This window comes from Leguminivora glycinivorella, chromosome 24 (assembly GCF_023078275.1).
Source record: "Leguminivora glycinivorella isolate SPB_JAAS2020 chromosome 24, LegGlyc_1.1, whole genome shotgun sequence".
In the NCBI taxonomy this organism is placed as follows: domain Eukaryota; kingdom Metazoa; phylum Arthropoda; class Insecta; order Lepidoptera; family Tortricidae; genus Leguminivora; species Leguminivora glycinivorella.
The window spans coordinates 11894957-11907119 of record NC_062994.1 but is presented as its reverse complement, the minus strand read 5'-3'; the positions used below and the strand labels follow the sequence as shown (position 1 = coordinate 11907119).

General features: G+C 41.1%; 1 protein-coding gene across 1 annotated transcript in view; it reads right to left on the bottom strand.

The window, feature by feature from the left end:
• Positions 1-478: 478 nt before the first annotated feature.
• Positions 479-12163, bottom strand: part of LOC125238725 (probable chitinase 2) — a 28717-nt gene continuing 17032 nt past the window's right edge. Inside the window, exons 2-11 of the mRNA XM_048146145.1 lie at positions 9797-9961; positions 9076-9161; positions 8280-8389; positions 7130-7226; positions 5938-6041; positions 5066-5174; positions 2408-2602; positions 2037-2170; positions 1061-1242; positions 479-832 (exon numbers count right to left, since the gene is read on the bottom strand). Coding sequence (XP_048002102.1) covers positions 555-832; positions 1061-1242; positions 2037-2170; positions 2408-2602; positions 5066-5174; positions 5938-6041; positions 7130-7226; positions 8280-8389; positions 9076-9161; positions 9797-9961 — 1460 coding nt within the window. The 3' untranslated portion in view covers positions 479-554. The remainder of the gene's footprint in view (positions 833-1060; positions 1243-2036; positions 2171-2407; positions 2603-5065; positions 5175-5937; positions 6042-7129; positions 7227-8279; positions 8390-9075; positions 9162-9796; positions 9962-12163) is intronic.

The following is a 12163-nucleotide window of genomic DNA, read 5'->3' as shown; positions in this document are numbered from 1 at the left end:
ATAGTGCATGAGGCGAAATACCTATTGTGTGAAATTCAAATTGCGTAGAATTGCGAATAGGAAGAAACTACACTGTATACAAATAATGACTGTGCACAATAACGAATGAGGTGAAATACATGTTGCGTCGAATTCGGATTGCGTAGAATTGCGAATAGGAAGAAACTATTCTGTACACAAATAATGGCTGTGCACAGTAGCGAATGAGGCGAAATACCTATTGTGTGGAACTTAGATTGTGCAGAATTGCGAACAGGAAGAATCTACTGTACCTACACAAATAATGACAGCACACAATAGCGTATGAGGTCAAAAACTATTGTGTGTTATTCAGATTGTGCAGAATTGCGAACAGGAAGAATCGCCACTGTTCACAAGTAATAACTGTGCACAATAGCGAATGAGGTGAAATACTAATTGCGTAGAATTCAGATTGTCCAGAATTGCGAATAGGAAGAAGTGACATTGGCAAGAACGTCGCATAATCCAATTAAAACTAAATGACTAAAACACAAAAAATCATACTGGTCTACCTTCGTAGGAACTTTCACTTATTATAACTTAAACAATAACAACACACAAGACAAAAATGCTAAGCTACCGACAACCCTATGGCTGGATTTGCGCGCGGGCTTATCATCTATCTCGTTCTCTCTCATGATCCGGTCCATTTCGTCAAGTATGCGCTTCTCTTCTAACGCTAGGGTTGTCGCTTCGTCGATTGTGCGCATGAGAGGGTAGTTCGAGTATTCGGGTTCGGGCAGGCGGAGGAATAGTTCGCCGTTTGAGGCCACGTAGGCTGTGCGTTTGCTGAGGTTTTCTATGCGGTTGGCTGAAAAGAAACAGCAAAAATGGTATAAGGCCTTGATGGGGGGGGGGGGGACTCTCTCCTTCGGCACCCTCTCTTGTCGAGAGGGAGGGAAAGAGGTTTACCCACTAAACCCCACTCCGGCGTTTCGCCAGGGTCACAGGCCTGCCTCTAATTCCACAGACATTATCATGCGCGATTTTCGAGAGGTCTACTGCCTTCATATTATCTATTAATAGGAAGTAAACTTACCATCAGGTAATTTTAAGGTCTTCAACGCTTCCTTCAACACCGGGCTATCCCTGATCTCAGCATAAGTCTTCGTGAAGACGTCATAAGCATTCTTGGAGAGGTCTACATCGCAGGACCCTCTGAAGTCGTCTGTGTCGATACTCCATACCATAAGGCCGCCTAGGCCGTAAGACATTGCTAACCTGAGAATAGATTAAAAGTGGAATAAAATCAATGCTCCTAGGGCCACTTGCACCAACCACTTAACTCAGGGTAAGTGAGCTGTCATCTGTCAAATTCCATATAAAATGGTGAGTTAACCCTCGGGTTAACATTTCCATCTTCATCATTTAGATGGCTGGTAGTCCTCAACTGTGTGTTTCTCTAGAAACTTCCTGCCCCGCACAGCTAAACTGTGGAATGAATTCTCGCCAGCGGTATTTCCGGACCGAGACGACCTTCAAACCTTCAAGAAAAGAGCGTACACCCATCTTAAAGGCCGGCAACGCACCTCCAACACTTCTGGTGTTTTCACAAATACCCTTACCGGGATTCGAACCCGCGACTGCTGCTTAGCAGGCAGGGTTATGTAGTGTGTGTACTACACCTCACCCACACACGTGTATTCGTCTACTATATAAGCTGTCACTTAGGTTATTTGAGGGAATATAACTCTATACTCCGAGATAGTTGTTTGATTCAACGTCCCACATCACAGTTACTACGCGCTAAGCCTGACCGTTATCGCGTCAGCCAAGTAAGTAAGTAGATACCTAAGTACATAGTAGTAAGTTTGTGTGATGAGCACAGATATTTGTTCCTGAGTCATGGATGTTTTCTATGTATATAAGTATGTATTTATCTATTTAAGTATGTATACTATATCGTCGCTTAGCACCCATAGTACAAGCTTTGCTTAGTTTGGGGCTAAGTTGATCTGTGTTAGGTGTCCCCAATATTTATTTATTTATTTATAGTAAGTTTAGAAGTTCCTTACTTGACTTTGACAGCGATGGACTGAGGGTCATCATAGGAGATGACCCTCGCTCCGTCGCGAAGGAAGGGTGTGCTGCTAGCTTCGTCCCATTCACGTCGCCAAGAGTTGGTGTGGTTTGAGAGCTCCATGCAAATCTGACAACAAAAAACATTCAGTTATAAAAAAGATTTCCCGAAAACTAAGTTTTATCTTGGCAATAAGAGTCAATGAGTGAGTCAACGTGAGTTTCTAATGGGTTGGCCACGCGCATGTGACACTCCTTGAGTTGCAGGCGTTAGGTTAAGGTGACCGCTTTCCATTAGGCGTACCCTATGCTTGTTTTCCACTGACGTAATTACATATATTTTGCTCGTTATTAGAAATAGTCTTACCTCATTATACCCCATGAAACCAGCTTCCCTAGTATAAGGTCCCTTGAAGCCCTGGCTCTTCACTGCAGTTCTACCATACTCCACCCTCCCCACGCTGGAGTCCTGTAGGTAAAACGTCCTGCCATACATCGGAAGGCCGAGGACCATCTTGTACGGGCTTACTCCGTGGTCGAGCATGTATTTGATTGTGTATTCCTGAAATTCAAATTAATATTAGCAAAGACATATATAACTCCGTACTGACAGATAAATTCTAAGAAAAAAACGTATCTTAGTACCATACAGAAAAAGGTACGGTGGCCTAGATGGCATTACACCTTTGGGGTACGCTCAGCTAGATGGCGCTAATATTAATATTTGGCATTTTAAAACATATCGAGTTAAGAATATGGGCCAAATTGTCAAAACGGAGGTTCAAACGTTTTAAGCCTGTGTCGAGAGAGGGCAGTCTATGCTCTGTGATTACACATTTTACTTCGACAGTAACTCTCTATAATACTCGATAATTTTTGATATTAGTCAAATTAGTGTAAAAAAGTTATAGAAAGATCCGACATCTAAATCCATACTAAAATTATAAATGGGAAAGTGTGTACTGTGTCTGTTTGTTTGTCCGTCTTTCACGGCCAAACGGAGGGACGAATTGACGTGATTTTTTAAGTGGAGATAGTTGAAGGGATGGAGAGTGACATAGGCTACTTTTTGTCTCTTTTTAACGAGTTCGAAGCCGCGGGCAAAAGCTAGTATTTATTGGGTTGGTAAGAAAGTAATGAGCGAATCATAACCAATATTGTAATTTTTATTTAATTTATTATTTTAATCATTTATCAAAAATATAACGGCCTTCGTTAACTACTATTTGTCTCCATCGTTCTGGTAAAGAATGAATAGCATCGGCGAAGAAGTTCTTAGGTTTAGATTCAAAAAACTCAGCTATGTACTGTCGTAGATGGGCTTGATCATCGAACTTTTTTTCATTCAAGGCATTGCTTAGCCATCTGAACAATGCGTAATCCGTAGGTGTCAAGTCTAGAGAGTACGGTGGATGAGGTATCACTTTCCAACCTAGCTCCAATAGCTTTAGCCGAGTCACTTTTGCAATGTGTGGGCGAGCATTGTGGTGTAAGAAAAAAACTTTAGCATGCTGTGGACGATTCTGACAGATTTTTTGGTTTAAATTTTCAAGCTGATTACAGTATACTGATGTGGTAACAGTCATTCCACTTGGTAGGAGTTCCCAGTGAATAATACCATGAATATCCCACCAAACGGACAGCATAACTTTTTTCGGGTGAGGCTCTGTTTTTGGTGCCTCTATTCCTTTTTCGTTTGGAGCTAGTCACTGACGTTTGCGTGTGTGATTTATATATAAGACCCATTTTTCATCTCCAGTGATAAGATGGTCCAACCAGTTGAATGTGCGGCGGAAAGACAGAAGTTGTATACAGATATCGGCACGGCGGTTTAGTTGATCTCTATCAAGTTCGTGCGGTATCCAAACACTGTATTTGTAGTTTTTTCCCAACTCGTGTAAATGTGTTTCTATGGTGACATGAGAGCAGCCTAACTCGGTAGCAAGAGTACGACTCGTTAGCCTCGGATCTCCTTCAATTAAGGTTTTTAATTTGGCTACATCAATCTTCACCGGTCGACCAGACTTAGGTTGATCTGATAATGAAAAGTCGCCACTACGAAACCGCTGGAACCATCGTTTCGCCGTGGCCTCAGACACAACTTCAGGAGCAACACGCTGACATATATTACGCACTGCTTCGGCGGCTGAATGGCCAGACTGAAATTCATATAGTAAACAATGCCTTACATGCACTTTTAATTCGTCCATTTTCTTCCTTATATTAGCTCGGCGACAGCTAGTGAATGACTGACGAGAAACTGTGCGACTAGCCCTTTATATACTTTCGACCATAGAAGATTCTAGAACTCGCTCAAAAATTTTATGTGGAATTCAATCGATCGCTCATTACTTTCTTACCAACCCAATATATAAAAGAAGAAACGCTGGTCTTAGAGATTCCAGACACGTAAGTTTCTTATATAAGGTTTAGTGGAGCAGTAAGAAAGGATTTTTCAAAATTCACCTCCTAAAGGGGAGAAATGTGGGTCCAAAATTTGTATGAGAAAAATTAGTTTGACTACTTTATTTGAAACATCACAGGGTATTCCTAATGTTAGCATTCATAATTTATTATTTCGATTTTAGTCATATTTAAATATGTCAGTTTGTCGCGGTCGGGGGGATAAAAAAAAATGATTTTGTGGTTAGGTTAGTTCCTAAAAATATGTACAGGGCTATTTTTTTCAAAGTTGTCCACCCCACTTTTTTGTAACATGGGTATTTTTTACGCGATTCATACTCAGAATCGAGAGCTCTTTCGATCCTGATGGGAGAAAAAAATGTCCCAAGATTTCCATACATTTTTTCGAACCTTCCATTCCGCTACCGCCATACAAAATGTATGAAAAAATGGTAACGGAATGAGAAAAAACCTTGGGACACTTTTTTTCTCCTATTAGGATTGAAAGAGCTCGCGATTCTGAGTGGAAAACACATAAAAATTTCCAAATCCAAAAAAAAGTGGCCACTTAGTATCGTTCGTAGACATTTCTACATGATGAAATAATAAGTTTAATACTCACCACGCTCAGTACATCGGGTTCAGGGGCGGAGACAGGAGCATTGGCTCCAACGAAGCCGTCCCATGTACCGTGATAATCGTAACACATCATGTGGATAAAGTCTAGGTATCTGGAATTAATTGGCACACACGTACTTATACTAGTTTAAAAAAGTCCGACACAGATTGTTGTTATAATAATAATGTGTTGAAAAAATTATTGCTCTATCTTCAAAACCAGGGAGGAAATAGTCGAGAGCGAGAATTGACCCCTCCTGTATCGTCTTGACACTCTTGACGTTAAAACGTAAAAATTTATGGCAGACAGAAGGTCCTTTAAGTAGGGACTGAATAAATTAACCGACTTGGTATTAGACAGAAGAACTGAGTTGCGAAGACTTGGTGTATTTACAAGTTTTGTTTTTGATGGGATCGTCTTGACGTTAAAACACTAACCGGGTCTGCCCTAGCGCGCAGTGTCCCTGTCTGCTAAGCCAAGGTCTTGGATTGTCTGTGTGTGACAAGCCTTCTTGAGCTTACCGTGGGACTCAGTCAATCTGCATAATAATGTCCAATAATATTTATTTCCCCTCACTAGCTCGGAAACACGTGTTTTGTCCTGTAATACCAACGGGTAAAAACGCATTTTATCCACAAGTGGATAAAGTAATTTGACCTTGAATATAGCAATTTTTTCTGCTTTAAAATTGATAAAAGTAAGTGAATCTAGTGATGACGATGTTTTATCACCTGACTACTGGAAGCAGTGATAAACGCGTTTTTTGCGTTGTACTTTCCTCGCTGTAGTGAGGGGAAAAGTTTTGTATTACACTCGGGTGTAAATGTATTTTACTTCTCGGGTGTTTTTCCACACTCGGCGTTGATGGCTGTTACCTGCTTAGTTTGGCGAGATCGTATGCGGCGTCCATAGTCTCTTTGCCAGCACCAAGTGCTGCTGTGAGAAGGTACTTCTTGGGTTCGAAGGCTTCTTGTAATTCCTGAAAATAATGTATTTTTAATATGCCGTTGTTGTCACCTACAGCTCACATATTCTCAGTAGACTTTTTTTGGGAAATTGTGAGCAGATTCCATGGTTATTATTTAATAAATACTTAAGTAAAAATAAATAAGTAATTCAGCATTTATAGCTTCCACTGATGCACGGATCTTCTGTATTATAAATATCTATTTATGTAAAAGTATAAATGTATAGTAGGTAGTCTACACATAGTTTGATCACATCTCGGACACTGGCGATCAAATATATGAAAGAGGCGCGTTCCTAGCACACATTCTAAACTCGTATAGGTGAACGCGTACCATGCTTGTATGAGTGAGATATGACAGGTTGACTGTTCGCGTTTTTGACAGGCGGTAACTGTGAGGTAACCGAGAGGGGGTGAGCAGCGCTTTCAGCAGGGAGCGGGAGTGGCCATACTGTACGATAGTACTCTTTATTATACTGTGGTTTGATTTTTGTTTTCTCTCTGCACCATTTGTATTGAATCTCTGTTTGGCCCTATGGTTGACTGTAGAGAATGCCTTTTGTACGTTTTTGTGTTTATTTTATGCAATAAAGTTTAAATAAATAAATAAATAAATGAATAGTCTATTTTTGTCGATTTATTTTTTTATGCGATCAATAGAATCACTTGATAGTAAGCAATTTCCATTGCCTATGGATGCCTAGAACTACTACTAGAGGACTTGCAAGTCGGTCGTTGGTCTTAGATGGGGAATACGTTATTTTCTTGAAGGTTCATGGAACTTTTTAAACTCTGGATTAGCAGAAACGTCTGTAATCGATGCTACTAGGCTTAGAATAAATTTAAAAGTGGAAAATATCTGCCTTGGGTGAGACTTGAACTCACGGCCTCTGGTTTTTGGAAATCTTACCTTAATAATAAATTATTTGGGTTAAATTGTGGTGTAGGCGAGAGGCTGGCAACCTGTCACTGCAATGTCACAATTTCGATTTCTTTCAACCCCTTTTTGCCAAGAGCGGCACTGAAACTTGAGTAGTTCATGTGCTCCGCCTACTTTATGGGATACAGGCGTGATTATATGTATGTATGTATGTATGTACCTTAACCAAAGTGACGTAGTTGGCCTTGTCCTCTGGTCTGCCGTCTCTCCTAGCGGGGTACTCCCAATCTAAGTCCAAACCATCGAATTTGTAGTTGCTGAAAAAAATAGTTAACACTTTAAATTTTCGCGTTTTGTACACGTTTTAAAAGTCATCCTCCTGGCGTTATCCCGGCATTTGCCACGGCTCATGGGAGCCTGGGGTCCGATTTGACAAGTAATTCCAAGATTTGGCGTAGCCACTAGTTTTTACGAAAGCGACTGCCATCTGACCTTCCAACCCGAAGGGTAAACTAGACCTTATTGGAATTAGTCCGGTTTCCTCACGATGTTTTCCTTCACCGAAAAGCGACAGGCAAATATCAAATGACATTTCGCACATAAATTCCGAAATACTCATTGGTGCGAGCCGGGGTTCGAACCCGCGACCTCCGGAACGAAAGTCGCACGTACTTACCGCTAGGCTACCAGCGCTTTTAAAAGTCTAAGATAAAATAACACTAAAAAAGGTAAAATTATGTTAATTTATGGCAAACGCATTGATAATATTTTTGTAGGTACTACATCGGTGGAAAATAAGTATAAGTACGGCCCGCCTTATACTAAGCGGGGATTGTAGTCTATCCAGAGCTCTGAACGAATTAATTAATGTAATTCTTGATTCTAGTAGAAGACCGTTTAGGAGCGCTGCAAATGTTTTCCTTTGTATATCTAACTAACTTTTGCCCGCGGCTTTGTTCGCGTTAGAAATATACAAAAAGTAGCCTATGTCACTCTCCGTCCCTTCAAGTATCTCCATTTAAAAAAATCACGACAATTCGTCGCTCCGTTTTGCCGTGAAAGACGGACAAACAAACAGACACACCCACTTTCCCATTTATAATATTAAGTATGGCTTAACAACTAGGGAACAAATCAAATTATTTTATTGAATATTTTTTAATTTTTTTTTAATTTGGGCGGGCGTGTGGTCTAGTGGTAAAGACGTTAGCCGCGTAAGCTGAAGACCCGGGTTCGATTCCCGGCTCGGCCACCAGTGGGCCTTGCGGTTTTTTCTTTCGTGTATGATATCTATTTCAATATATAAGTATGGATTAACTTTACCAAATCTGAGAAATCAAACAATATTTATTGTTAACGGTATCACTTACTCAAGAAAAGCCAGAACGCTAGCAATAAAAGTCTTTCTATTTTCTTCGCTGGCGGCCATCTTGGAATACTTCAGGGAACCCTCGTTCCAGCCCCCGATGGCGATGGTCACCTGAAAAGATAAGGCAAAACCGTTAAATAAAAATTATATGAGGCATTATTTTGTTAATTATTATTAGCCTGTGTGGTGACGGGTTAAGAATCCCGGTAAGGGCATTTATTTGTGTGATGAGCACAGATATTTGTTCCTGAGTCATGGATGTTTTCTATGTATATAAGTATTTATATACATATTATATATATCGTTGCTGAGTACCCACAACACAAGCCTTCTTGAGCTTACCGTGGGCCTCAGTCAATCTGTGTAAGAATGTCCTACAATATTTATTTATTTATTTAAGAATTTCACCACCCCCTTTCTTCCCGTGGGTGTCGTAGAACGACTATGGGATATGGGTTAAATTGTGGCGAGAGGCTGGCAACCTGTCACAGCAATGTCACAGTTTCGTTTTCTTTCAACCCCTTATTTGCCAAGAGTGGCACTGAAGCTTTAGTAGTTTCATGTGTTCTGCCTACCACTTTATGGGATACAGGCGTGATTGTATGTATGTATGTATGTTATTTCCTCAATAAGTCCTAGTTACCGTTCGGGTTGAATGGATTCGCTAGTGTCTACGATAAATCTTGCGATTTATTGTCAAATCGGACTCCAGGCTCTCACAAGTCGTGGTGAATGACGGGGTTACCCAAGCAAGAATCTTTGGCCCATTACTCATTAATAAAATACTAATGACATACCTTGAGGTGGGGGTAGCGTTGTTTTAGGCCCACGAAGCCTTTGTAGCCAACTTGGCCATTATTCTTCTCTATATCTTGCCAGGGGTCTGAAATGAATGAAGTGATAAATATGTAGTTTTAGAAATAAAAAAAAAACTTTTTAAGTGTTGGAAGGGTTTCAATTGCAAAAATCAAAGATGGCGGCTTAAATGTACAAGATATCGGTTCGGATAAAGTGAAAATGCACTAAAGCCTCCGCCACACATAAAGCGTTTTGATAGCGTAGCGTCAGCGGAGCGCAATGATAGCGGTGCGCCGGCGGAACGCTGGCGTTCCGCTCGCAATCCGCGCGCATTCCGCTCGCAATCCGCGCTTGTTAGTTCCCGCCATCGTCCGTTGGGCGCAACGCCAGCGTTCGTCCGGCGCACCGCTTTCGTTGCGCTCCGCTGACGCTCCGCTACCGCTCCGCCTACGCTATCAAAACGCGCATGTGTGGCCGAGCTTTAAGGGTAATGAGGTAGGAAGTAGACACACAGATAAATAAAATTTATTTTACAAGGAAGTAGCTTTTCATACTAGAGGTAGTTTGTAGGCCAGAAATAATATCGAGCGTTGTGAGTTTTGTGAGCACAGACAGACAGACATACAGACAGACAAACAGATAGACAGACAATAAGACAGACACGTCAAACTTATAACACCCCGTTTTTGCGTCGGGGGTTAAAAATAGTCAGTTACTTACCCATAACCTTAATAGTATTAGTACTCTCATCCAACCCAGCGAAGGAGTACACAATATGAGTGCAAAGGGACGGCTCCAGGTCCCCAATGTCGTACTTCCCGGCGTCCGGCCGGTAAGTGGCCCAGCTGGCCACGTAGCACACCACCGCTTTGCCGTGCATGGGGCCTGGAATCAGAACATTATTGGTTAATAGTCATTAAATATATCCTGTAAGAAAAAATAGGTAGCTATTTGTTTTTTATCATGCAGAAACGTCTGCGAGTGATATTACATATTTTTAAATTAAAGGAAAAATGGAAAAATTCACACCTCCGGCAGGACTCGAACCTGCGACCTCTGGCCTTGCCGGGGCCAACGTGCTTCCAACTGCGCCACGGAGGCCTGCTGGATGTGTGTGAATTTATCCATGCCTTCCCTCAATTGTTAACCACCTTAGGGTGGCGTTATAGCAAACATCTACCCGTAAGAACAGATTTTAACAGGCACGTCTCCATTTCCATTGAGAATTCGCCAGTAACAATGTGCTTTACCATACTAAATTTGTTTTTTATCATGCAGAAACGTCTGCGAGCGATATTACATATTTTTAAATTAAAGGAAAAATTTAAAAATTTACACCTCCGGCAGGACTCTAACCTGCGACCTCTGGCCTTGCCGGGGCAAAACCAATTTAGTATGGGTTAGCACATTGTTACCGGCGAATTCTCAATGTAAATTGAGACTCCGGTGCCTGTTAAAATCTATTCTTACGGGTAGGTTTTCGTCAGAAAACTGACATCGAGTTAATTTTTGTTAACAACTTTCACTAATTTTGGGTTCCATTTTCTGAAAATGCTCGTATTTCAAGGCACGTAGGTTAAACAAATTTTGCTACCGAGTGATTTTTTTAACATTTACGATTCAAAAATCATAACTTAAACGAGAGCGAACGAAATTACTTCGAAATTTGTTTATAAATGCAACGTTTTCATTATTTTTGAAAGAATCAAAAGGTCCTTTACTAGTTGGTGTGGTGGAAGCTAATTTACGCCGAATATTTCACTGTCAAACTCGTGGCGATGTCTCTGAGACGAGATAAAGGCCCGACCCCCTGCGGTCATAAACTATAAACATATCACACCGCATCGAGTATGTTTGCGGAGGCTCGCGTTCCTGATTTCTTTGCTGTAATTCGGTCTAGGGTGGCATCCTTTTGGAATAGGCGGCGCAACTCTGAAAACTGTGTCCTTGCCACTTGTAGTGAGGACTTAAACAGTCAAATTAGTAGGTTTTGGCTGCCTTTGCATCGAGATGCGAACCGGAAGTAAATTAGTAAACGTTAAGGTGTACCTAATTGTAAAGATGTAATGGCTTTAATTATTTTATATTGTATTTTAATTTAATAGTTTTTGTATTTTTACACTTTTATACACTGTCTTGTCTTATTTTACTTTGATGTTTGTTTTTTGTCATTTATATGGGTTTTTTTCCTAAATTAAAATTGATTTATTTTATTTATTATTTATATCGGAGGGGTGCTGCCATGCAGTGAGCGTGGTCGAGTATAGTCGCTGCAAAAAATTAAAATTTTGAAAAAACCCCCGACCGCGATCTATTGGACCGATTTTCATGAAACATGGCTAAGAACACCCCCGACTAACACAGCTTTCAAATAAAAAAAACTAAATCGAAATCGGTTCATCCGTTCGGGAGCTACGATGCCACAGACAGACACACACACAGACAGACAAACAGACAGACAGACACGTCAAACTTATAACACCCCGTCGTTTTTGCGTCGGGGGTTAAAAATAGGCTACGTCAGCCACCTGAGATCTCGAGACCGTCGCTCTCAATAGCCATACCAAACCCAGTCGCTGAGGTCGAAACCGGTCGGGAGAGGATGGTGATGTTGATGATGATGATGTCTATGAAATTGTCGGCGTAAATTAGTCCTTGGACCTTGTACACTCCTTTTTGCTGTGTATTTAACACAGCAAAAGGGAATGTACAAGTTTCTAATGGGGTGGCAACGCGCATGTGACACTCTTTGAGTTGCAGGCGTCCATAGGTTACGGTGACCGCTTTCCATCAGGCGGGCCGTACGCTTGTTTGCCACCGACGTAGTATTAAGAAAAAAATCATGATGTCTTAAAGGAGGCTGTTTTTTTATGGGATAGGAGGCAAACGAGCAGACAGGTCGCCTGATGGTAAGAGATCACCGCCGCCCATTAACACCCGAAACACCAGAGTTGTTGGAGGTGCGTTTCCGGCCTTTAAGATGGGTGTACGCTCTTTTCTTGAAGATTTGAACCGTTATTATACACCCTGTTTTTATTGAATTCCGTTATCTTTAAAGGAAGGTTCTTTAGGTGCAATACAATTAAT